Source organism: Myiozetetes cayanensis, unplaced genomic scaffold (assembly GCF_022539395.1).
Source record: "Myiozetetes cayanensis isolate MyiCay16 unplaced genomic scaffold, myiCay2020 scf2-11, whole genome shotgun sequence".
NCBI lineage: Eukaryota > Metazoa > Chordata > Aves > Passeriformes > Tyrannidae > Myiozetetes > Myiozetetes cayanensis.
In genome coordinates this window covers 30,030,533-30,057,963 of record NW_026087411.1, presented here as the reverse complement: position 1 = coordinate 30,057,963, position 27,431 = coordinate 30,030,533, and the positions used below count along the sequence as shown (strand labels likewise).

General features: G+C 35.5%; 1 protein-coding gene across 1 annotated transcript in view; it reads left to right on the top strand.

The window, feature by feature from the left end:
- DNAH8 (dynein axonemal heavy chain 8) overlaps window positions 1–27,431 on the top strand; it is a 123,687-nt gene that overhangs the window by 15,295 nt on the left and 80,961 nt on the right. Inside the window, 18 exon segments of the mRNA XM_050316240.1 lie at window positions 287–484; window positions 1,021–1,097; window positions 1,533–1,632; window positions 3,353–3,472; window positions 4,561–4,696; window positions 5,396–5,583; window positions 6,509–6,589; window positions 8,654–8,770; window positions 11,978–12,097; window positions 12,839–12,972; window positions 14,020–14,122; window positions 14,499–14,605; window positions 15,163–15,223; window positions 18,769–18,946; window positions 20,530–20,723; window positions 23,727–23,744; window positions 23,746–23,854; window positions 26,052–26,287. Coding sequence (XP_050172197.1) covers window positions 287–484; window positions 1,021–1,097; window positions 1,533–1,632; window positions 3,353–3,472; window positions 4,561–4,696; window positions 5,396–5,583; window positions 6,509–6,589; window positions 8,654–8,770; window positions 11,978–12,097; window positions 12,839–12,972; window positions 14,020–14,122; window positions 14,499–14,605; window positions 15,163–15,223; window positions 18,769–18,946; window positions 20,530–20,723; window positions 23,727–23,744; window positions 23,746–23,854; window positions 26,052–26,287 — 2,277 coding nt within the window.

Genomic DNA, 27,431 nt, shown 5'->3' with positions numbered 1-27,431 from the left:
TATTGAATCTAGCAGTCAAATATAAAAAATAAACCCCCTATCATAAAGAAAAAAAAATTATTTTACTTTGTGTTGGGTTGTGGTGAGAACTGATGTTGAAAATTGGATTAATGGTGCTTTATTGAAGATTTGATTCAGAATATTTGATTCAGAAGCTCAGAAACGACACTTTTGTGAATGCAGTAGTTAGAGAAGTGGCTGTTTAGTTTATTTTATTTATGTTTTAGTTTATAGAAGAAGTAACAAATAATTTGTTATAAGCATGAATATAACGTCTGTATTTCAGATTACAGAGATGATAGCCATAGAAAAAACTTTTTCTGCACTGAGCCTGTGTGCAATTGAAGGTATAGATCTTATGGCAGTAAAATTCAAAAATATCTTCCACATATTTCAAAAGAAACAATATGATTTCCTTGATCCACAAAACACAGAATTTGATGTGGATTTTGATAAATTCTTCACAGAGGTTGAACGTTTAGAGGTAAGTAGTATTGCTGCCTATAATTTACTCTAGGAAGAATCTCATCACTACTTGCTCAGTATCAAATTGGGTGTCAGTGAGACTTTGGATTGTGAATAGCCTACATTGTTGTTCTTCCAATGAACAGGAGTTTGTGTTTGTCCAGAGGGAGGCTTTTTCCATTCTTTCTTCTACTTTCAAATGAAGGTGTAAAATAAGTCAGAGTCCTCACGGATGATTGTTACTCTGCAGCCAAAATGAAAAAATTATGAGACCTGAAAGAATGATCTACATGGATGCCATTTATTAACCTGGAGAAACATGGTTAGATTTTGGGCAGAACAAAGCTGCAACTGATCTATTTCATAGCATTGTATGACATTTTAACAGATTATTTGGCTGAAACTAGCTATTCATTAATTATATTAAGCATGGACTAGTGAAGGCTCCTATTTTGTGCTTTAAGCAGTAACAGTTTCAAATGTTAAGAAAATATCAGGTGTCAGAATAGTATTCTACGACCAGAAAAAGCATACTAAATTACATATATTCTTTAGACACAGCTACAGACCTTTATGCGTACCTGTTTTGCGAGAATTTTGTCTTCACAGAACTCACTTCAGTTACTTCAAAGGTATTGGCAACTATGTTTTAAGATATTTTAAACTGACTTTGAATTATTGATTAACACAATTTAAGAAACAGAGCTAATTTGAGAACAAAGGGCTTAATGGAGAATTTTTCATGACTGATGTTCTAAACCACTTAATAATAATAAAATATGTATTTTAGCTTTCCTATATGAGTCAATGTATTCTATTTCTTAATTTCATTAGATTATTTTGTATATATGAGAGGATACTAAAGGAAAAACCTAAAAAAATACAGCAAGGCAGAAATTTTCAGCTTGCTTAAAATTACTCAAAGCAAAGAAGTTTTCCAGATTCAGAAGTATTTCCTAGATTTGTGCTTCTTTCACTTTATGTAATGTTCATATACTCCAAAATAAAATTTTAAAAAATTATTTGTGTTTTAGGAATGTCATTTTGGGTACTAATTTTTAATACAGGTTTCAAAATCTGAATATGCCATGCCTTCAGGAAGAAATAGAACGTACAGCTGGTTGTATTCTTCAACATTATGTAGCGGAACTTGAAGCTACTAAAAAGGTATTTAATTTCTTTTCAATAAATTGCAAACATCATGTTAAAGTAGGCGCAAGTATTTTAATGTGAATTTTTATTTATTCTGCCTGTTTCACTAATTGACTATCAAAGCTTAGTTATCACACTTCCTTTTACAGCAAACAGACTTTAGTGTGTGGGCAACACAATAAACATACTTGTGAAGGCAAATATGTAATCACAATTTTACTCTTTAAACCCAAAATATTTTCTGTTATTCCTTCATCAATTAAATTTTAAAAAGCATGTTCTCTACTCTCCGTGTACATTACTTGCATGTATCTGTTAGTTTTTTTATTACATGAGGTTTCTACAGTTAATTTGCATTTTTAAGTTACTGTTATCAAATCTGTGACAGCACAAAATACACGTACAATGAAGTTAAATTGCATTTATGTTCATTAATAAAGTAGTATTTCATGATTTGTGTGGTGCACCATGACTGTAGGATAAGAATTAACTTCTGCTGCCTGTTCACATAACTTGGTTGTAATCTTTTAGAGAAGAATTCGTCTAACCTGACTTTATTTGTCTGTAAAATAAACATCTGCCTCAGAACTAGATGTCCAAACTCCCTTTCTACTGGGAAAAGTAGGAAAGTAGTTTATCCAAGGGGAAAAAAAAAAAGTAAAACCAGGTATATTTTCTGAGAGTATTTCATCCAGGTCAGCTCCTCTCTTAAGTTCACTGTGAAGCTGCTTGGATTTCTTTTGTTAGGACTGTGCAGAAGACAGTGTAGGGTTAAGAAGATATAAGTAAGTGAAGAGTTGTGTCATCATGGAGTCTTCATTGTCACAGCATGAGTTTTCAGGCTGGAAGTTGGGTGGATACAAATACTCCTTCTGTTGAAGAATATATCTCAATTATACTGACTAGCTCTAGCTACATATTAGGTATTGGATTGCTTTTTATCTTTGAAAAGCAAGTTATTTCTAATAAAAAGTTGCTCCCACTGCAATACTGTTTCTAAAATGATTGAATAATTTGTCAATGCAAAGTTTGTATGAGATCATTTTGGGCCAACTTTTTTTTACTCTAATATAGCCATTCAGTGAGGAGGACCTTTTTTTTTTTTTTTCTTTCTCATCTTTAATCTCACAGATTAAAGCGTGGGCTGCTTACCCAGGAGTATCTATATGCATATTGATTAGAAGTTAGTAGAAAAGTTCTTACTGTAGAATCCTAGAGTATCCTGATTTGGAAGGGGCCCACAAGAATCAGTCAGTTCAGCTCCTGATGTGTTAGCTAATAGTCAGATACATGTGGCCAAAGAACAGTGTTGACATTTCTATTCAGGTAAAGCTCTCCCAAAACCACTTACTTCCCTAAACAGCTTGCTTGCACAGCAAATGGCTCTTAAGTCACATAGCTGCACCTGTCAGGCTTGGTCTTGAATACTGGCTGCTCAGCTCCTAGGTTTGCAATGCCTTCTGCTGTACTTAGAGCTCTGTCTTAAGTAAGCACAGCTAAAAGCCATCATGAGTTAATGAAGACAGGAGACTTACTGGCAGTGATACCAATGTGTCCACCTCAGAAACATAGCAAGTCAGGGAAGAAATATATTTTTCTCTCCATGAACTGCTGTGTACCTCCACACAAATTTAATCTGTTTGCGAGGAGGAAGAAATTGTGGTACCAGACACAACAATTTACATTACAAAAAATTTCTTAATCCATGTGTTTAATGATAGTGTTCTTACTGTAGCTTTACCAAAGTCAGAAAGATGACCCTCCTCTGGCTCGAAACATGCCACCTATTGCAGGAAAGATATTGTGGGTGAGGCAGTTATTCAGAAGGATAAATGAACCAATCAACTATTTCCATGTAAGTTGATGTGAAGAAAAAGTAGTTTTTTTGTGTAACAGGGAACTGTCTTACTTCAGCAGAGTGATTATAAAGTTTCTGGCTATGATAATGTCTCATTATATCTTAGGCAACATGTTTATTTCTACGGGAATACTCCTCTGCAGGAACCATTGCTGTAGATCCAAGATGTCATGTTAGAATAAAATAGACTGTTTCAGTTAGAAGAGATCTACAGTGACCATCTAGCCCAACTGCCTGACCCATTCAAAGCCGACCAAAAGTTAAAGCATGCTGTTAAGGATGTTGTCCAAAAGTCTCTTAAACACTGACAGGCTTGGGTCATCAATCACCTCTCTAGGAAATCTGTTCCAGTGTTTGATCATCCTCTCAGTAAAGAAATGCTTCCTAATGTAAAGCCTGAACTTCCCCTAGCTTTGAACCATTCCCATACATGCTATGAGTGAATCCCAGGGAGATCTCAGCACCTCCCTTTCCACTTACCCTCCTCATGGAGCTCTAGAGAGCAAGGAGGTCTCCCTCAGCTTCCTTTTCTTCTTTCTTAGACAAGCTCTAAGTCCTCAGCTGCTTCCTCATTGCTTCCAGCCCTTATATCATCTCTGTTGTCCTTATCTGGATGCATTTAAGGACCTTCTTAATCTGTAGGGCCCAGAACTGCACACACTCCTTTCCTGTTTCCCTCAGATGTGAATATGAATCATCTGATCTGCTCCAAAGAAAAGAGGCATAAATATCATTACTGATTAAAAAAGGAAACTTTTACAGTATGTTTTTAGTTATTCAATTTTGAGTAGAACTGAGCACCCATTTCACTGTGAATTGTATGTGTTTATAACAGTATAATAAAGTAATTGCTCTTACCCCTGTTAAGTATTTAGTATTTATTCCTTACGAGTTTTTATTGACTTTACTTTTGTTGGCCTTTGAATTTGAATCATTAATACTAGATACAGTTTTTAAGAACTCTGTAAGTATAATTCACAGTATTAACTCAGCTTATATATAGTCAATGGTTAAAATGAGAAAAACACAAGTGGTATGGGGTTTTTTTGATATAGTTTTAATTTCAATGCACTGTTTTTTAATAGAAAAATTCAAATATCTTGGCAAGTCCAGAAGGTAAAGCAGTTGTTCAATCATACAACAAACTTGCTTATGTATTGGTGGAATTTGAGGTAGTCTATCACAATGCGTGGATGAAGGAAATGTCGCAATTAGAATATCGTAAGTAATTAAATATGTACTTGGTTTGTTTAAACTGTTATTGAATACTGAGTTAACACAAATCCAATCAGATAGGTTTTTTAAGCCACATTTACCCTTAAAATGTGCAAATTATTCATGTGTGAATAGGCACACTCAGTAATATAGTCATGGTGCCTTAGTGACCTTGAAACTTGATGCAAAGGGTTGCAGATCTCATACATTGTTTGACAGATGACTACAAACAGAAGTGATATAAATTTAAGACACAGATAATTTTGGTATTAAAATTTTAATGTTTACTATTTAATAATTCTTCCTGTTTTCTTTCCACTATAATAATTTATACAGTTGTATTGTCCCAGTCCCTCTCTTTAAGCACAAGTATTACTTTATGCCTAGAAATGTTTGATATTCAAGTGTTGTGTTTTCAGGTCCTTAGAAAATTAATTTCATAATTTTCTAACTTGGGCTCAGAAAAAATATGCCACAAATAAGACTGGATCTGAGCCTTGTTTAGTTTATGATGAGAAAGACAGAAAGCAAATATGGTGGAAGTCAGTTGTGTATTTTCTTTAACTGAAAACCATGTGAAGCTATTTCCCAGGTAAACATACATACATTTGTAATATAATAATATTACAAATCTGGGTTCCATAATAATTTATTGAAGAGAAACAATTGTTTGTCTTAGAAACTGATATTAGAATGTCTTTACAGCCTTACAAACCACAATATTTGTGCGTCATCCTAAATCCGAGAAGTTCCTGGTTAATTTTGATGCTCAGATTCTAGAGATTGTGCGAGAGACCAAATGTATGATAAAGTTGGGTCTGGAAGTACCAGAGCAAGCAGTAAAGATAGTAATAATAGAAAATAAACTGAAGGCAAACAAGTTACGCTTAGAGGTAAACTTGAAAAGTATCATGATTGCTGATTAAAAAAAATGAAAAGAAAATCTGTTTAATCATAGAATTTTTTCAATAGTTATATAAGTACTAATGCTGGGTATGTGATTGTTTAAAGTAAATTTGTGCAATGCACAGGTGGACATAGAGGATCTCATTTGAATCCCCCCGCTAATTGCTGTGGGGGCTAGTAGATACTTAAGTATAAAAATAAAAACTTCTTATACTCCATGGCAGGTTAAATATACTCTGGTGATGAAATAATTAAACACATACAAAAAGTATTCACTGTCTGAAAATCAGTAAAACAAAGTCTTATGGATTTTTTCAGAAGGAAAGGTTGTAGTTAGTCTGGAATATTTTGAAAGTTGATGAGCCACGAAAACATGAAGAATTTTACAGGTTTACCTGCCAGAGAAGTCACATTTCTGATACTTATTGCAGTATTTGCTATTGTAGTATTTTGAGAAGCCTATATCTTGTGGATGAGGTGTACTATACAAGATTTCTCTCTGTGTGTGTATGGCATAAGACAAGAGGATATTTTAAAATTGACTTCATATGTGAATTTAAGTATCTAAAACATATTATTTTAAGAGGGCATTGCAAGTTACAGTCACTAAAACTCAAGCTTTCTTTAACTCTAGAGAAAGATGATATTTTGTCTGGCTTTGGGCATTAAGACAGTGTTGCTCAAAGGTGACTTTCATTCTTCCTTATAGCATGAAACAATTTCATTACTTCCTAGAAATGATGTTCATAGGTATGTAATGTCTGTGTTAAATTCTAAAATTATTTTCAAATAGATCCTTGTGCTGCTTTCTATGTTTTTTTCTGATGATTTGATTGTAAAACATGTTGTTTGCTTCAATAGAGAAGCTCTTTAAATATTCTACTTGATACTGCCCTTTCTAATAATTAACAGGGTCTTGTCCAGTGTTATGAAGATTTGTGCCGAGAAACACCAAATATTTTTGTAAATCTACTGACAACAAAAATGCAAAAGGTTGGTATTGCTAAATGCACTTCAGTATTTTTCATAAGAAGTTAAAATAACTTAATTATAATTTTTAATATAATTTAAAATTCTTAAATATTTAGATGGATCTGCATACTACAAACTTAATGAACTTTACAAAAACCTTAAGATCAGCAATTTGCTCTTTACATCCCTCATGCAGTGCTCAAATAATGTGTATTACAATAGAATAATCTTAGTGCATATGAGAGCCCAGTAGAACAAAAAATATGGACTATGGGGGTCTATTTGTCAACACAAATCTCTGGCTTTGACATGGAAGTAAATTATCACTTGTTCCAGTTTTTAGAGGTTTTAACTGTGCTTTTCATTTAGCTGAAATATTAAATGTCTTTGCTTGGAGAGAATTATTAGCCTTGTGAATTGAGTCTATTCACTGGGGTAGAAAGATTATATGGTACACTAAAGGCACAGTTTTGTTAGAGATGTTCTACAAACCATTTCATTTTGCCAGACATTTGCAAGTGTAAGTGTATGTATGTGGTTGTTTTGTGTAACTGTGCCCTTTTTGTTTGTAAGTAGTAACATCAAAAGGTCAAAAATGTAAGTTTGTGTAACTACATAGTTGGCATATGCTGAAGTGTGAGAAACAAAAAACATGTCCTTCTCTTAAGACTTAAATAATAGAAGGTAAAGAGATAAAGTAATGGTAGTTTTCACTTTAATGATACTACTGTAAACATGATCATGTCATAAAGGGAATCATATATCTCTGTATGTTAGAGAAAACAACTGGCAGAAGAGAAGGGTGAGTATTGTACAAACAACAGAAAGTTAAAATCTTTTTTGAAGAAGGGAGAGAAGCCTTTGGTATATAGGAAGAAAAGAGGAAAGCACATAAAAAGATGGAATGAGCAAATCTAAGCTAGTGACTGGATTAGTGCCACAGTAAGACAGCAACCTATGTAGAGCCTTATAGTGTTTCTAGATTGATTATGTTGATTACCAGGAACAATATTGCCCCAATATACTGGAGTTAAATATATTCCCCAAAACCACATAAGTTAAGGTGATAATATTGGCTGCATTTGCAAATGGCTGTTTGAGCTTGATTCGTTGTTTTAGCTGTGATATAGACATTGCAAGAAGTATAAGGATGAAGAGGTGGAGTGAATTCCAGGTGGTGGGTTGGTAAATGTCAAAATGAAAGAACAGATATGATAGGTGGCAATTTAAAATCACGTTTGACTGAAATCAGTTCAAAGTTTCTCAGCAATTAAGCCAAATTAAGTTTGTCTCTTCAACAATGATGGGATGACAACTTTTAAAATTGTGGTGGCTGTATACTGGCAAATCAGTGAGAAGTTTCTGAGTACTAAGCAAAAATATTCATAGGACCTCTGTGAGAGAGTCTGAAAGGGATGATTTTCATAGCTTGGCAGTCGTATTTCTTTTCTTGAGTCCCATCTCCTTTAAAGATACAGGATCTACAGTGAAAGAAGGGCCTTGGTGTAGATCATACAGTGACAGGGAAAAGAGATGATTTCAGCTACATGCTGAACACCTTGATAACAAATCCAGAAGAAACAGACCATGGAGAACTAAGAATTCAATAATGTAAATAGTAGGGAAGAGGAGATGTTTTAAAATAGCATTGAGACTCTTAAGAAAACTTGGCTAGGATCAGTGTGATTCAAAATGGGAGAAGTAAAAATGTCCTTACATAGACACATGAGGTTTAAAGACAAAGTAATTATACTCTTGAGAGCGTTCAGGATGTATGTTAACAGATATATTGTATGATCAGTAGTGGACTTGATTTTTATTTCAGGAAGTACTGAGAACCACTAAAAGACAGTATTGAGGAGAATAGGAAAAGGAAGGTGTATGCTGAGCATGTCACTTAGAGGCTTTAGTATGCACTACCCTTCTCTTCCTCCACATTGTATAAATTTCTTTGATTTTTTTCTTGAAAACCTATAACCTTCCAAACCATAGTCATCACTCTGTTTAATAAGTGATGATAGTAATTCTAATAATGGCATTTGTTTTAATTTTTTTTTCCCAATGAAATGATATTTTTATGCTTAGATGGAAGCTGTGTTCAGGCAAGGACTTACCATGGTGACTTGGTCATCTGTGACGCTGGAAAGTTTCTTTCAGGAAGCTGATCAAGTTCTGCATATACTTAAACAGCTTTTGAGAAAGGTATACACCTGCTTACTGTATAAATAAAACTATAAGTTTAGAGAAATTATATCTAGTACACCACTCTTCGCATTGGAACTTAATCTGTACTTATTTTTGTATCATATGAAAATTTTGTTGCCTTTAAAATATGTTCTTTTTTTGGCAGAATGATATACTCAGTGATTCCCATTATTTTTGCTTCTGTTTTTAAAGTAGAATATATTTCCAGTTCTTATCTTCCAGTTCTGTGACTTCCACTCTGATTTTCAGAGATGATGTCTGCTTCTCTTTGAGTGCTTGTCCATGAGCACAGTTGTACAAAAGATACTTCCATACAAAAGTTGTTCAGTGTAGAACTTTTAAACATTATTCATAGCAGGCGTGTTGTGAAACTGTATCCTCTTTCTGCAGCCCATAAAAAAATGGAGAACATGCTCTTCTCTCGGTCTCTGCATGCTGATTCAGCCTGTGGGTTTTTACTCTCTTAATGTTTGTCACATAATTTCTGAATTATTTTGATTTCATATTTAATATCTTCATAAGTGATTGGGTGGTGGGATCAAGTGCACCCTGACAAAGTTTGCCAATGATACCAAACTGAGTGGGGAAGGGGAGAGCTACCCTACAGGAAGACCTGAATAGGCTGGAAGGGTGGACTAAGAAAAACCTTATGCAGTTCAACAGGGACAAATGTAAGGTCTTGCACCTGGGCAAACATAATGTAACAGTGCAGCACAGGCTTGGATCTACCTGGCTGGGGAACAGCTTTGTGGAAAATAACCTTGGCAGCCTGGTGAACAACAAACTCTGTGAAAGCAAGCAGTGTGCTGCTGCAGCAAAGAAAGACAATGGGATGCTGGGTTGCACCAACACTGCCACCACCAGCAGAGATAAAGATATCATCATCCCTCTCTACTCAGTGCTGGTCAGGCCAAACCTGAAACTGTGTTCAGTTTTTGTGCCTTCTATACAGAAAGATATGGACAGGCTGGAGAGGGTTCAGAGAAGGCCCACGAAGATGACCAAAGGAATGGGAGGCCTACTGAAGACTGAGAGAAATGTGTTTGTTCAGCCTTGAGTAAAGAAGGCTTAGGGGAGACCTTATCATTGTGATCTAATATTTGAAGAATGGCTCCAAAGAAGATGGAGACCCCTTGTTTACAAGGATTTAAACGGAAAAGACAAGGGGTAATGGGTACAAGTTACTCATGGGGAGATTCCAATTTGACAAAAGGCATAATTTTTTGCAGTGAGAACAGTCAGCCATTGAAATAATCTCCCCACAGAACTGGTGGACTTCCTAGCACTGGATACTTTTAAGATTCAGCTGGACAGGGTACTAGACCATACTTTTGCCAAGAAAGGTTGGACCAGATGATCCGTGAAGTCCTCTTCCAACCTGGTATTCTATGATTCTGTCATTCTATGATTTAGCATGCTTGAGGACCTGTGTTGGTTTGGTTTTTTCCTCAAGAATTTACCTTGATAGTCAGATCACCCTTCTGGCTTGATGGTTGAACTATATTGCTACTATCTCTTCTATGAATATCATAAATTATGTCTCCTGTGGCAGGAGATTGTTAGTAGTGGGTATATCTAGTTCTTTTTCTGTATGGCAGAAATATGTAACAATGATCAAGTGCTCTATTTGCCACTGAAACCCAAAGCTAGAAAAAGATTTCTAAGTCAGAAATTAACAGTTTTGTAATCGTGAGTATATTTGAAATAATCACGTTTTTATATAGAAACACTATTTTCTTTAAATGTGTAAGTTGTATATATTTTTTAACTTTCTTATCCCTCCCATATTAATTAAAAAAAATTCATCCTGGATTAGACCTTTGATTGCTGTGAGAAGGGTATTGTAAACAAATAGGGAAAAAGTGATGTGAAACAGAAGCATGAGTGATATTGTGAAAAACAAGATGGAATATGATAGATGCAGAACATTTCAGATAAAAAATTAAATATTGGACAGAAGTTGGTTTTATTTGGATTGTACCATGACAAAACCAATTCACTTGTTGACTGAATGCTAACAATGCTCCAATTTAGAATCAAAAAACCCACCAAAATGCTAGGTTTTTGACTAAAAGGAGAAGGACTGAAGACTAACCCATCAAGCAAATTACAGTAGGCCCCCCTTGTCTTGTTGCTAGGCTTGTAGCCTATAAGATGATGAACAAGAATCTAATTATATTGATGTAGCTCGTTTTGTTACTCTGTTTTATTTTATCTAGCAGCACCATATCTTGCATGACAGGAATGATCTGGGGTCTGACTTTCTATTGCTGCCTGTCTGCCTAAAACTTCAGTTAAACTAGCAAGGGCTCTTTGGGAGTCTAGCATGGATAACATCATGGAACAATAGTTCTTTTCTATTCCGTTGGTTCCAAAGCTTTCAGAACAGAAGAAAGAAAAGTTTAAAGATGCTATTCTTAGTCTTTGATCCACTTTCTATTGCGTTTCTTGGGACATAGAAGGTAATTCTCTCTCCATTGTCACTCATCCATCCAACCTTTAAGACTAATCAGTTCAAGGAGCTGCCAAGAGAAGCTCATTAAAAAATTAGATTATTACTCTTATGGTGCAGAAGTAGTTTTCACTTACACTGTCTGTGAATTTCATTTATACAACGAGTTTTGAAACATGGTGCTGATAACTAGAAATCTGTGAAGAATTAGGTGGAAACGCCAACTTCCTCTAAATATTTCAGTTTCCCAAGGATTCATATGTCTCAGTTTCCCAATGTGGAATATGCAGATACTTAAAAATTAAAAGGTTTTGTTTTTAAAGGGCTACCTGAAATGAAACTGTGCACACTACTGATCTTTTTAAAAACGTGTTATCAGACTCTATTTAAGGCATGTAACCATATAATTTCCAGATTTACATCTGTTCTTTCCAAGTTGTCTACAATGAAGATTAAAAAGTCTAGATTTTTTTGTAGGGTACTTGTATCCCTAAATTCCCCTCTGTATGTAATAGAAAAAGAGGATCATTAAATCACAGTAAAAGCAGACTGGGTTTAGCCATAGTAAATAACTCTTAAGTTACTGCAACTCTTACAGTAACTTTCTTAGAGGATTTTCTACTCTGTAACAGTCTCAAATTAATTTTTCTGCAAAACATTTTATAACATGTAGCAGGTTACAGCTCTCTAAAATAGAATACATTATACTTTAAAGGTTAGTGTGTGGTATTAATATGATTTTCTCTTTTTAGGTCAATGTTTTAAGTGAAGTGCGAATTGGTTCAATATTAAAAGAAATATCAGATACTGCTTTAGTTATCTTACCAGCAGATGGTCCTATCAAAGTAGAGGATATGTTGGCCTGCAATGAGGTGTGTGCCACTTTAGATCTTTGAACTTGAATTCTAGCGCATGTTTGAAACAATACCTTAGTAAATGAATATAAAACTAAAAAATAATTCCTCTCTCTGGGGAAATACAGAACTTTTACTTGTAATGAAAATATTTTAGTTAACACATTTTATATGAAGATAAATTGGTTCTTATGTCTTTGAGATACTTAAGCTGTAGTATTTCATAAACAATTTTAATTTAACTGCTTCATAATTAGATGAGATATTTTTGTGTATGAACATACTGAGACATATATAGCCTTTTTTTTCTCCCCTATTTTTTCCAAACTGTTTTTTGAAGGAGAAGGCAAAAAATGCTTTCCAATAAGTATATTTTAAAATCTGAAAGCTTTCTTGATTCCAAAAGAGACTAAAAATGTATTAATTAGAAAACCAGTGCAAGTAAATAAAATCGCTAAGAAGAGTTGAAAGAGTATTTGGGTAATTTCGAATTCAGACTGTGACCTCCCTTCACTATTCAGGATTTTCTTCTGGCCCTTAAAATACCATTGCATTTTAAAAAATGATATTTTGTTTTAAGCATTAAAAATATAGTGATAATACAACAGAAAATTTTTATAAATCTATGTATGTTTCCTTGAAATTGTTTCAGTCTGATGAATGCAATATCCAGGCAAATGTTTGGAATCTTCATAAAGAGGAACATTAGTAAGATAACTAATGATACTAAGACAATTGATCTATATTTTTATTTAACAGGCTTATACTAAAGAATGTGCTACATTATTGAACACGAAGAGCATGCACATTGAAGATGCTGTTCAAGAGCTAATAGCTCTATTTGAAAAGAATTATGAACTTCCATCTTCTAAGACCTCAGAAGAAGGTAGTTAATGTTGGTTATTTAAATAAAAAATTCTGTAGATTTAGATAGTTATTATCAAAACTGATTTGTTTTGGCTAATTTTCTTCAGCCTTCTCCCTTCCACTACATTTTTCATCTGTATCAGAGTTTTGTCTTCATTTACTTACTGCTGTTAAACTAAACCACTGGGCCATAAAATACTGAGATAATTCAGTTTAGGTGGCATTTCTAGAATTAAACTCTGTCCTTTTCTGTAGATTACCAAGGAATTTGCTCTAGAACATTAAAGTTCCATTTCTTTCAGTCACTCATGATACCATTTTCCCCTAGCCTCCCATTCTTCTGTAAGTGAAATACAATGTTCTTCTCTTCTCAGTAATGCCAGGTATTTAGTACCATCCCTCTCTTTTTCACCTTTTTGCCAGAGTAGAGTTGTGCCTCAAATACCAGTGCTTTGCTGGCTGGTGAGTTTAAATCAGTATAGTCAATTGCTAGCGTATAGATGGCTGGTTCCCACTCCTTTGGGGTGTGTTACAAAGGTTTTAGAAGGTCCTGCACTCTTACAGAAGGAATAGTGTATAGCTGGAAAAAATATTCTGTTCTTAAGAAAATTTATTCTGAGCCTTAATCAGTAATGGAGCTCTTTTCTTACATAGATTTTTTTTTCCTTCTGGGTTCAGATTTCTTCAGGTATAGAGACATAGTCAGGATAAAAATACTCCAGGTAGTTCAATAGTATGCAAAGAGAAAACCCAATGCAAAGATACTTCTCTGTCTTTTGTTAAATTTTTTATATCGATTTTGATTTTTTTTTTGGTCATTTTCACTGGTATACCCATGTCTGCCTAGCTTTAATAACAGATTGGTAATGCATGATGTTTGTTAGGCTAAGGCTTACAGGCTGGACTTTTAAACAGATTCCTGGTGTGAAAAAAGTGTTGTGAAATAAACCCTATTTTTGGCAATCTAGGTACTACTAAACTAAAAGTCATTATTTTACCTGTAAAGAGGGAACAACATGCTTCGAAATAAAACACAATGTGCAATTAACAAAACGATTCTTTTTTTCATTTACGGCAAAAGAGAAGCGGATAGCATTTGAAAATAATGAAAAGGAGAAAGAAAAAAATACTCCTGAAGATAGCAAGGTCGATGAAAAAGAGGAAGAGTTTAAAAAGGTATTTTCTAAAAATAAGGAAATTATTTTTCAGATTGATCTGATTTGTAACTTGAATTTTGATAGTTGTGTATCTATGTTACAGAAAGGCATCACATTGACAGTATCAAATGTAATGTAAAAGGGATGAAATAGCTTTCCTGAAAAGTGAGTTTAGGATGGATTTTAGCTTTCAGAAGTATATTGCATGTTATTCCAATTAACACCTTTATTAAACAAGTTCTTTACATGTGAGCGGTAATTGTAAAAGTTTGGAGAGGATATTGTTCCTAAGACATAACATAGGCTTTCCTGTGTTTGACTTAAACATTTTTGAAATAATTTTCAGGCTCCTATCTCAGTACAATACTAAATAATGTGTTTTTTATTTATTGCAGAGTTGTAAAGACTTACTTGCCTATTTCACTCGCCGGCTGCTATTCAGCCTCCAGAAAGCGACCCGACTGTCTTTGGCTAGTATTAAAAAAAGAATAAGTGTTTCCGAGTAAGTTGCAAATGGAAGATTCCTTCAATAATATGCACTCTTTATGAGGTTTTAGTTTTGAGTAGGTTCAGATCATGTATTTATCATTTTACACTAGCTTGTCACCTTTCAAAAATATTTTTCTGTTCTGTTGAGTATTTATATAAAATGTAATGAGGCAAATTTACTCCTGATAGGCTGTTGCATGAAATGATCAAGGAGACCTTCCTATGCCCTATTTAAAGCACTGACAGAGCTCCATCATTCTGAAATTGGGAGATTAAAATCCAGAATTAGAAAATATTCTGAATAAAAAATTCTGAAAGCAATGGCTGGATTCAAGCTAACCTTTGTCTGAACGGTGGAACTCTGGTTATTATCCTTATCCTTTAGACAAGAAGCTTCTGTAAGTTTTGTCAAATAGTACGTAATTTAATGTTAAAATTCTCTATATGGGTTTGCCCAGGAAAGGTAGCTCAAAATTATATTTCTCAGATAATTTGAGGAGGTTTTATTGTGTTTATGATATGTTTCAAAATTATTTCCATCAAGACAACAAATTTTTCTGTTCATCCAAGCAAACCTGAAGAGGTCACTCCTTTTCTGAAAGCGGAAGTACACCTTGCTATTCCCAATCTGGTAAGTTATGCATCATATAGATAAGGTAAAATACACTGTATTTAAGTTGTCTCTGCATTTGCCCAAGTGCAGGATGTGGGCACGCTTCTACTGAACCTTCATCTGTTCCAAGGAGAACAGTTGCTCAGGCTTTTCAGTGCACTGAGAGAACTGAGGAAATGTACTCACAGTTCCACAGTGTTTTGGCTTCTGTCTCAGCAATACTGGCTTTTTATTGTCATTGTGTGATTTAACAATTATATTGCAATCTGTTCATCAGTGTTCTTTCCAGAATGATTATTGTTTTCCTCACATGTAGCAGCTGCATTCCTGAAATAGATCCTTCATGTTTCTTTTTTATTTATTTTAACTGTTACCTGTGCGATCTAAATCCTTTGTTGAATTGCAGTAATGAATATTATCTTTACTCATTTTGGCTTTAGTAACCTAAATAGGAACTTAGATGAGCAGAATGAGGAACACTGAACAAAAATTAGAAGATTCAAAACCAAAAGAAAGAAGTGTGGATTTCAATGTACCAATAACAAAAAGGCAGCTTGATTACAAAGAGCTAAAGCACTAATTTAGTTTCCTTTTAAAAATAACTATGTGTCAGCAGTATGTATGGTGTTTCTTTTATTTTATATATGAGAAGGTAACTTAGTATTATGCAAATGTCTTATAAAGATTAAAAGTTTTATATTAATGAAATTATAATGAAAGAAAGGTTCCGCTCTAAGGTGATACTCCTTTGACATTGTTCATATTGGCATTCTGTTTTACATTCACGCTGTGTATTTGTGTGTACACATGATATGTAAGTTCTGTTCAAGTGTAGAATGTCTACCTTATTGATATTTGTAAAAGCAAAAAGCTCGAAGCTCTACTCACTAAGGAAGTACATCTATCTCTCTTTCCAGTCCTCAAAGGTGTGGCTGATCCAGGGCATTAATGCCGAGTAAAATACCACTTTACTAATGATAATATGATTTTGCAAGAGCCTTGCTTTCATATATGCAACTGGTCAATGTGTGAAAGTGATTTACAGGTCATCAGAGTCACTTCTAATTAGTTTATATTCCAGTTCTGAGCACTTTCATGGATTCCATCATTTTAAAATGATGAATTGAACATGAAAGCAATAAGATGTTGCTTAAGGACTGTATTCGAGGATTGATCAAATCACAAGACTGATCATTCTTCTGAAGTTTAACAAGAAATACTCTTTTTCTTTTCTTTCCTTTCCTGGATCACTCTTGGGTAAATTCTTTCTCCTGCTCAGTATTTTGGAGAAACTGATGTGTGCCTTTACTCCACCTTATCCTACCTAGAATTATTTTCAAACAGGGGCAGGACAAAGCCACAAGTAACATTACTGCTGACAGTACAGTTCAAAAAGTACTGGGTTCAGGACTTCATGGCTGTTTGTGTGCTGCTACATAAAACAAGCTGCAGTCTGTTCTTTGACCTCAAAGTGAGCTGGCATGGCACGCTGTGTATCCACAGGAGAAAATGCTTTTCTTCCTGAAACCAGGACTTTGCATTCAAACTATGTGTTAGGAGCAGCCCCTGTCATGTTTCATTCACCAAACTGTGCTTGATGTTTTTCTTGTGAAGTGCTTTGATGCAACATCCCAAGCTATGATATGGGACTATACTAGCATTTATATAATATGGATGATGGCAGACCAGAGCCTGTGCTTTGGTCCTGTTCTGTTTACTAGTTGTTGTTGATTCAGATCAGGAATAATTCTTTTCCTTCTTGTTCTCTTTATAATGTACTCTGATAGCTGAATCAGAGTTCTCTTCCTCTTCTGACTTGGGTATTTGATTGCTCTCAGAATTATGTTACAAAATCTTTGATAAATATACAAATTGAAAACTTTAGGGCTACTGCATGGAGTTTCATTAATTTATTAAACACTATGCTCTTGCAAAACCTTTTAAGCTAACGCTGCCTTTGTGAGAAAAGGAACATTCAGTATTTATTCAATTAGGATCTTGGACACATTCATCCAGGTGATTTTTGTTGTTTGAAGTTACCCACAGTGTGAATATATGTACCTGTTGTGAATGAGTATTTCAGGTCACTCAAAGAATCACCATTAAAGATATCAGTAAAGCAAGTTTAAAATAACAGTGAAAGCATGACAAAGTTGGTTGGCAAGGTTCACTCTGCTACTTACGAGTTGGTTAAAGCACACAGAGAAAAATCAGACAAAAATCTAAAACCAATCAATCTAAATTTTCAGTCAACCAGAAATGATAAATGTTGGAGGCTGGGGACAGCAAAAGGATGGAAAAGTTAAGGATGGAAAAGGATGAGGATTAAAAGGGAATGAGGGAGATTCTCCCATTGAGTCACAAGATTTAAAGTGGACCCCCGTCTCAAACTTAGTCCCAGACTTGCCCAACAGTCTCGGCCTAAAGGTTTAACAGAACTTAAACATAACAGCACTGAACTGATAGCCTAATTTAAACAATTAGACAAAAGATTCTATAGAATTTACTATGAACTGAACAGTATCTCTTTTATAGGCCTAGCTTACAAATGAAATGTACTTTAGATTCTAAGAGAGAACATAGTACATTTGCTATAACATATTCACACTCCCATGGACACAGACCTAAAGGAGTATGTCCAAGAGTTCAGTGAAGTACTTAGGTCAGATGCCTTTGCATCTTCTCAGCAGGCAAAGGTTTGAGCCTTGATAAGTGAGGGTATCAGCCCAGGCTCCGTCATCAGAGTTTGGCCATGATCCTCCATGTACAGCAAAGTTGAGAGTTCACCAGCTCTGAAAGGTGGCCCACTCATTACTGATCACAACCCACTGTGGTGCAGGAGAGCTCAAAGGGTCTCTGAACCACTGTTGATAGGATCACAAGAGAGTTGGCTTTAGTCATAGTAATTTTCCATCCTGGCCACAATTTAGGTTGGTAACTTTCTTTGAAAGCTCAATAACCAAAATACTGTTCCACTTGGGTTGTTATTCAGGCAAGAAAAATAAGTTTTCAAGTCTGTTTGTTAAAAGACAGGAGCTCATTAGCTCACAACCTAAACTCCTGGAAGCAGACAGCATTTCTGATAAGCTTAGGAGAAGCTTAGCCCAGGTGCTGTTCATCAAGGCCAAGGTCTAATGAGCATTTGTGAGATTATAGTGAGGCCCAAGGGAGGTGGGATGCAATTTCTAATTCTTTATTGTTCTAAAAGGAAAACAATAAGGCTAATAATGTATTCCCACACATTATATAACAGTACTTGTAAAAATGCTGCTTAAAATGTTGTAGAAATTTTAAAAACAATTGTAAAAAGACAGTAAATCTATCTGCTTATATACTTGGTTGTCATTTTATTCACAGTAGGACTGTATAAATAGATAGTAGGTCAGTATATATGCTTTTTCTCTTTAGAGGCAATTCTGAGCCAGACAGCCTGTTAAAGTTATATTTCCCAGCTTCTCTTCTGGGGTAAGCTCCTCAGTTCGCTCTGAGTGAAGTGGAACTGAGGTCTTAAAAATGCCAATCAGTTTCATTTATTTCAACAATATTTCAACTGTTTTAAATAGGAAATCGTTCCCAGTTTAGATGATATACAGCAAGCCATCAATCGCCTGATTCATTTAATACTGGAAGTAAATCGTGGAGTTGCTCAGTGGGGACAGAGACATTTGCAGAAATCTATTTTAAAACCACAACCAGGCACACAGCAAGCATCTTCTGGAAAAAGAGCTAAAAAAGGCGAAAGTAAGTGTTTTGTTTCGTTTTTTAACATCTTTCAACTTTTTGCTTTAATAAGAACACTATACATAAATATTTGTGAATAACCTAATTTTTCTTCAAACCAGCTAACTGTGGATTATTTTTCATTTTTTAAAATTTATTTTGATTTAATTAGCTGTATTTTTCAGAAATAGCTTTTCAGAGTTATGTAAATTTTATAACTCTGAGAAACAATAAGCAAAAAAATCTTTGAAAGATTGCTAGATCTGAATCTCCTACTTAATGTAGCCATAATGATATAGCTGAAACCATAAACAATGATTTCAGACTAGCTTTCGTTGAAATGTGGATATAGAATAAGAGCAAGTTTAATCAGTAGATTTCTGTAAAGATTTTAATTGTTGTATGTATTCCTAGATTGGATTATAAAACACCCCAAATGAGTTTTCATGTAAATAGTCAAACTGAAGATAGGCCTGCATCCATTTTAGTGAAATACTTTATTCCTTAATATTGTTTCTAAGCATCTCTCCATATGCTTTGCAGGCATCCACAAAAGCCTAAATGTATTTTTAGCATCAGGTTCTGTTAGCTGTTTGGCTGAGCCAGTGATCTGCAATATAGTTGTATATATATATGTGTATATATATATATATATATATATCTTGTTGTAATTCCTTTGGAAAGTCTGGAACATCTAGGAAAGTTTTTCTTTTTGACAGTCCAGAGCTGGAACTTGATTTTTCTTCTGATGTGTCTTGTATGGTTTTAACCTCCTTAATGGCCTTCGAACAGGGTGGCAGGAAACAATCCTCATCAGACAGTCATAGTTTTTTCCTCTGCTGTGCCAAAATATAACATCAGCAAGTAACCATTTTCATCACCTTTAACTACACATCAGCAACACCTGGGGCATATGTTAATGTTTGGGCAGTGAGATTTGTGGAGTTCACTGGTAATGATGGATCAATCTGAGATTGTTTCCATTGAGTGTACCCTTGAAAAGGTCTTCAGAGTAAAAGAGAATTTGGAGTTGCCCTAAATCCCCCTCATTAAACAGATGTATATGGTGGGAAGAGTGGATTTTTCTTCTCTGTTTTCTGAAATGTGCTTCAAAAGGCTCAGGCATTGTTATGACTGAAGTAGCTCATTAGATCTCAAGACTATCCATTTCTATATTGACCCCGATTGTCTGAGCAATTCATCAAAGAGTTCAAGAGGCTTACACTGCTTTAAGAAGTATATACAATTTAAAAACTTTATATATAGGAATCAAAAAAATGATGAAATAACTTGGAATGTTTATGAGACCTTTGTTGATCCAGTTAAAATTAAATTACAGTGAAGAAAATGAAATTTGTGAATGAAGAAGACTATTTTCTTTCTTTTTGCAAACCTTCATTTTAGACTAAATTTGCTCTAGCTGTATAGAGCCTGGCGTGAACTAGCAGTTAGTACTTTCATATTAAGCAGTCAGACAGATGTTTGAAGGAGGATATTCAGCCTTACTGAAGACAATGATTGCTTAAATGGTATGCATAGGTTTAAAGAGAATTCTAGTCAGACTGTTAACAGTTCATTGATGTATATATAATTTTATTTTACAGAAGGAACTGAAGATGCGCTTATCAGAAAGCTAAAGAATTTTTATGCAGGTGTTACAGAACATGAAGCTATTACTAAATTAGTTGTACTCCTCTCTTCTTCTATGAATTCTATAAAAGAAATAGCTATTGACGTTCTGCAGTACTTTGAGAAATATAAGATCCTATGGACAGAAGATAAAGATGCCAAAATTCAGGTGAGTTTAACAGTAAACACCTACAGAACTGTTTTTCATTAATCTTCTATTTTGAAATCAGAAAACATGGAGGAAAAAAAATCAAGGGAAAAAAGATATAGAAAACACGTTCACAGCTGAAATTCTTTTATCTTTCAGTAGGAATGGTACAATATCTCATAAGAAGTAATAGCATGCTACATAATTTTTGTGTTGTGGTTTGCCTTTTCCTTCTATGCCATTCTAGATACTAATAAACTGGTAATAACTTTAATTTTTGCTTGTATAACTCTGGATTTTAGGTCATAAGAAACAACTCCAGATTGACATGAGGTATGCCTCTATGCAAACACATGCAGCATAAGCAAGAGGAGTTAGAGACGTGCACACACCTGCAGGGCTACTGCTATCACAGAAATGTGGGGGGATGGCTTCTATGAGTGGAGTGTTGGAATGGAAGAACACGGGCTCTTTAGGAAGGTCAGGCAGAGAAAACCAGGTCAAGATTAAGAGGGAAGGGACAGGGGACATTATAGTGGAGGTCTGCTACAGGCTGCCTGACTAGGAAGTCCAAGCAGATGAGACCTTCTGTAGACGGATTGGAGCAGTGTGACATTAACAAGCCCTGGTCCTTCTGGGGCACTTCAACCACCCCCATATCTGTTGGGAAGACAACACAGTGGGGCGTAAGCTTTCCAGGAAGTTTCCAAGAAGTTCCTGATGATACTTCTTTCTCCAAATAATTGAGGAGTCAATGAGGAGAGGTGCCATGCTGGACCTTTTTCTCAGCAACAAGGAGGAACTGGTCGGCAAAATGAAGCTCAAGGACAGCCTTGGCTGCAATGACCATGAAATGGTGGAATTCAAGATCCATAGGGCAGTGAAGAGGGTGTATAGGAAGCTCAGTACCCTGCCCTTCAGGAGAGCAGATTTTGGCTCTTCTAGGGATCTGCTTGGTAGGGTCCCATGGGATAAAGCACTGGAGGGAAGAGAGGCCCAAGAAAGCCAGTTAATATTCAAGGATCACCCTCTGCAAGCTCAGGAGCAATGCATCTGCCTGACTTCCTCTGATGAAAAGGAAGTCAGGCAAAAATGCCAAGAGGTCTGTGTGGATGAACAAGGACCTCCTGGACTCAAAGTCAGACACAAAAAGGAAGCCTACAGAGTGTGGAAGCAAGAACAGGTAGCCTGGGAGGAATACAAAGAAACTGTCCAATCAGCCAGGGATCACAATAGGAAGGCTAAAACCCTGATAGTATTAAATCTGGCCAGGGACATCAAGAGCAATAAGAAAAACTTCTATAAGTGTGTCAGTCATGAAAGGAAGACTAGGGAAAGTGTGGGCCCTCTCCAAAGGAAACAGGAGATGTTGTTACCTGGGACATGGAGAAGGCTGAAGTACTCAACTCAGTTCATCTTCACTGGCAAGTGCTCCAGCCATACCACCAAGCTGAAGAAGGTGAAAGCAGGGAGGGACTGGGTGAATGAAGAACTGCTCACTGTAGGGGAATATCAGGTTCTGAAACATCTAAGGTGTGTAGGTCCATGGGACCTGATAAAATACATCCTTGGGTCCTGAGGGAACTGGGCCAGGAAGTAGAAAGGCCACTATCCATCATATTTGAGAAGTCATGGCAGTCTTATGAAGTTCCCACTGACCGGAAAAGGAGAAACATAACCCCCATTTTTAAAAAGAAAAAGAGGAAAACCTGGGGAACTACAAAGCAGTCCATCTCACCTCTGTGCCCTGGAAGATCATGGAGCAGATCTTCCTGGAAACTATGCTAAGGCACATGACAAATGTGGAGATGATTTATGACAACCAACATGGCTTCACTAAGGGCAAATCATGCCAAACAATTTTGGTTGTCTTCTAAGGTGAGGTTACAGCATTGGTGGATAATGACATCACCTACCTGGACTTGTGCAAAACATTTCACACAGTGCTACCTGAAATCTGTGTCTCTAAATTGGAGACACAGTTTTGATAGATGGACCACTCTGTGGGTAATGAATTGGCTGAATGGTGGCACTCAAAGAGGTATAGCCAATGGCTCAATGTGCAAGCAGGAGAAGAAAGTTGTCTTCCATATAGTCTTTATTTAACCTTGACTTAAGAGAGTTTTCTGTTCTTATCTTTTCTATTTAATAGACTTCACTATATATACATATCCCATTATTTTGTTTAATTTGGGGCACTGCCACCTTTTGTTTGTCACAGTACAAGTTGAGAAGTTTATGGTGGCTAAAACCACCACTTTATATTCAGAGCTGAAAATTTGCTGTTAGTCTAATTAAAATTTTGAGTCTAATCAAATAAATACTATTAGTTTGATCTAATTACTACTGAAGAAAAGGATACTGCTACAGTGAAAGCTTCAATAAGGCAGTTAAGTTTTCTACACGTGTGCTTTAATTTCTGCATTCTTCCTTTACCACTATGCTGACTCTTCCACTGCCTGTCCAGGTACTCTCAGGCAGAAGAGTAGAAGTGGGAAAAAAGGTTTCAGCATTTATTACTTGCCCATGCCATTGTAAGCATAATCAATATGGGGCCTAAGTGATATTTCTGAAACGCAGCTTCTCAGAATCACAAAACTTTTCTACACTTGAGTTCTGCTCATGGAACTGCCTAGAACATGTATTTTCTTGTGATTGTTTTACGCATAACTGGGCTAATGAGGTAGTCTTTCTGTAAGTGTGGACATGTATTTTTTGATCTCTGTTTTGTCACCTGTTTCCACAAAAGCAGTAGGCACTTGGATATCTGCCTTGGATATCTGTTTCTCTGTTAAATTTGATTGGAATTTCCCAACAAGCTTGAGAGCTACTGATAGAAAAATTGATAAACATGTATTTTACTACTTTAGCAAGGCTAGAGAAGGCTAAAAACAGGTATAATATTGGTATACATTTTCAGTAATTGCTGAGTAACAGTTGCAACATGTGTTACCAGAAATATGGAAAAGGACATTTTTTGACTGACATTTTAAAGGACATTTTGACTGACATTCCTCCATACAGGAATTTTTGGCTACCTCTCCCCTCTCTCTCTGAAATTAAAGAAGAAATACTTCAGTATAATATGTTTGAGCAAGAGATGGCAAGTTTAAAACCTATTATTCTTCTTGGTCCAATTGAATTGCACACAGGTATGACATATTCTTATCTTAGTATGTACAGTAATATAATGAATAAAACAGTTATGTTATTTGGTTTATTCTTGTAAATACAAATATATATATATATTTTATATATATATATATATTTCAATACGAATAGAAATCACTGAAGAGACCTTGCTGACTATCTGACTTGAAAAACCCTCTATTCCCCTTGCCTTTTCTTTGGAGTGTAAATGTGGACGGTTACTTCTGCCATGGCTGTGAAGTTATTATGGAGGCTTACCAAAGAGTTAATGAATATGTACTAACACTGATTTAATCATCCCTCGCACTCCTCTCTGGCACCAGATCAGTCAGTGCTCATAAAGAGCATTGGAAGCATAAAGCTTTTCCTTTGGTATTGCTGCAAAACTAGCACATAACCGCATTAGTGGTTTTTTTTCACTTTCAGTGTGTTTTGCAGCAGGAGATATGGCTACTTAGCCATTCCAGTGTTTATGATCTCTACCTCTCAGAACATCACATTCTGAATTAAGCTATTTATGCTGTGGCATTTGTGCCATAGCTGTTTGTGCTAAGGATTCCAATGGCACTTAGGCCTCTCACTTTCCAAGCCTAACATGCCTGCTCTGGACCAACTCTCTGGTTGGTATTTAGGGAGAAGAAGAAAATGCCTCCTTTTCCAAATATCAGTGTGGCCACATTTCTAATGAGCAATCTTCTTCTTCTGACAGATCTGTTTGATTAGATTAAGAAATAAACCAAAATTTGTTTTCAATGCACATCAGAGAAGCAGAAGCTACCTACTTTTGAAGACCAGAGTTCATTTCAGGATCTTGGTGGTGTGACCCTGTTTCTTTCAGTGAATAGGCAAAATGTCAGACTGCTGACTGCATATCCTAATCCAGTTCTTGAATGCAGTTTCTTCTTAATGAAACCACTCTGGAAAACACTTTCTGCCTAATTTTGAGTGAACAAGAGTGATAAGAAGCGATGTATACAAAAGAACATGGATTTTGTTGATGGTCACAGTACTCCCTCATCTGTGACCACTGCATCAGAGGGAGCCAAGCCCTCTAGATTAAGGAGCAAAGTTATTAAATGTTTTTACAATCTGATGCAGAAGTTAGTTTCTAGGACTGTTTGTTTCTTGTTCCCAAAACTGCTAGGTTTGGGAATTGATTTATTGTGATTTACAGACTCTACCTTCTGGCAGGGTACAGTACTTTTCTTGAATTACCCCTGGCCATTAGGAATCATCTCTTTAATGTTAATAGCTACATTATTAAAGAAAAATCTGTATCTGCTGTAAAATTTGTTTTGTGAGCAGAAACTTTATATTCTGTTAGTATGTTTTACTTTGTTTTGCCACAGTACAAAATGCTGCCTATTAAAATCCTAATTTATTCTGTTAATAAGTTAGAGAGCCAGTGATTGACTCTTCTGTCCTTTCAGTGTTGGTTTGTGTTTATATATAAACTGCATATGATGTGTCACCTTACAGTTTTAGCTGTGAACTGTTCCAAATCCCAGTATTGAAATCCCAAGATGCCACCTCCTCAATGGCTATAAGCCATTTAAATACCACCAATCTTTGGCAGCCCCTGGTGGTCTAGTGGTAAAGGCGCGGCGCTATCACTGCGGAGACCCGGGTTCGATTCCCGGTCAGGGCCACTCCCGGGTAGGTGGGGCTCGTTAGCCCTTAAAGGCAACCCACCTACGTCCTAAGGACCTCACTGCCACTGTCCAAGCTCGCTTGGCCCCGGCAGATGAACCTTAGGATTAAAGGGTGGGCTCAGTTCCGCGCACACTGTGTCTCACCTAAAAAATCCAATGCGCAGGCTGGAAGGTGGAAAGACCTTCCCCGGATCTTCGCTCGCTAAGACTGGCCATTAAAATTAACCACCAATCTTTATGCATTTGGTTAATTTGAAAATCAACATTAATAAGTAGGCATTTTGTTCTTTATTCATCTTCTCTATGTGTTCCATTAGGTAAGCTTACCAATATTTTTTATAGCTACCATAATATACAACAAAACAACAGAAATATAATTCACTATAGTTGGAATTGCTTTGAAACTTTTAAAATGCTGTAATTGGATTGCTTGTCTGCTTTTTTCTAATTGCTGTTAAAGAACCATATGTAATGGTGTGGGCTTTTTTAACAGAAAAAAATTAGGATCTGGATTGCGGTTTTTTAATGTTATTCTTTTTTAAATCAGGACCACTGAAAACAGCTTTAGCAATTGAAGCCAATGCCTGGAAGATGCTTCTCTGTCGTCATTTAAACGAGCAATACAAAAAGAAATTGCTAGACATGATGTCGTTCATGAATGAATACATAAATAAATTGTCCCGACCTCTGCGTGACTTGGATGATGTCAGATTAGCAATGGAAGCTTTATCTATGGTACAAGAAAATAAAATAGAAATTGATATGTCTCTGGGACCTATTGAAGTAAGATGACTTTTAATTTTTTCATTGAATAAATATTATTATTATTTTTATAATCAGTTATTATTATAATTTTTAATATTTAATAATATAGAATAGGTGTCACAAGCTAAGATTATGTGAGAACTCTAACAATGAATTTACTGTTTTGAAAGGTATGATAATCAGTGCACAGATGTTAAATAAAGCAAGCAAAAGGAACTGATATCAGCACTGTTTATAGGTTTTACATGTGTAGAAAATATTGCAAAGTTTTAAAATAAATAAAAGGTATAAAGAATTATGCAGTGTTAACATTCTTGTTTATTATTATTATTGTGCTTCTGCCACTTTGAGATGACTATTTAAGATAATATTCTTTTCCAAACCACTTGTATTCTATATATCTTACAAACATTTGCTCACTTTCTATATTAATGTAATGAGTCCTATTAATGTCAGTAGGGTTACCCATGTTAACAAGTCACTCTTATATCTTTCCTTCTCCATCGTCAGGAGAAGAATAACCTTAGATACCAGTGTAGCCTGGGTAGAAATTAGGTTTGCAGTAAAAGAATTAAGTTTCTTGGTATATGCCAAGTTGAATGTAAGCCAGAAAAGTGCCCTTGCAAGAAAAGTGCTTGAGGGTCTCCCAGACTGTATTACAAGTTGTGTTGCCAACAGATTGAGGGACGCGATTCCCTCTACTCCAGGGTATGAGACTTACCTGGAGCGCTGTGTCCAGTGCTGGGCTTCCCAATACAAAACAAACATGGGCATACTGGAGTGAGTCCAGCAAAAGTTGAATAAAATATGAAAATGAACTTATTTTAAAATAATGCAATATTTTTATGAGGAGGATAATGAAGGAGAAGATATGAAAACAAATTGCAAATGAGAACAAGCAATAAGAAAGGTTCATCCTGTTTCAGAGACATGTGCGCGTATTTGACAGTTTGGCAAACTTAGCAACAAAGATTTTATAGATGATATGACAAAACATTTATGAATGTGTAGCTTAGTGTGCACAATTTTATATAGTTAGAAAAAATTAACTAAAATCTACATTCAGGTGGAATTTGAATAAGCGGAATACAAATAACATAGAGAAGATAAAGTTTTATATCTTCTAATAATAAATTTATTTTATGTTTCCTAGTTTTATATG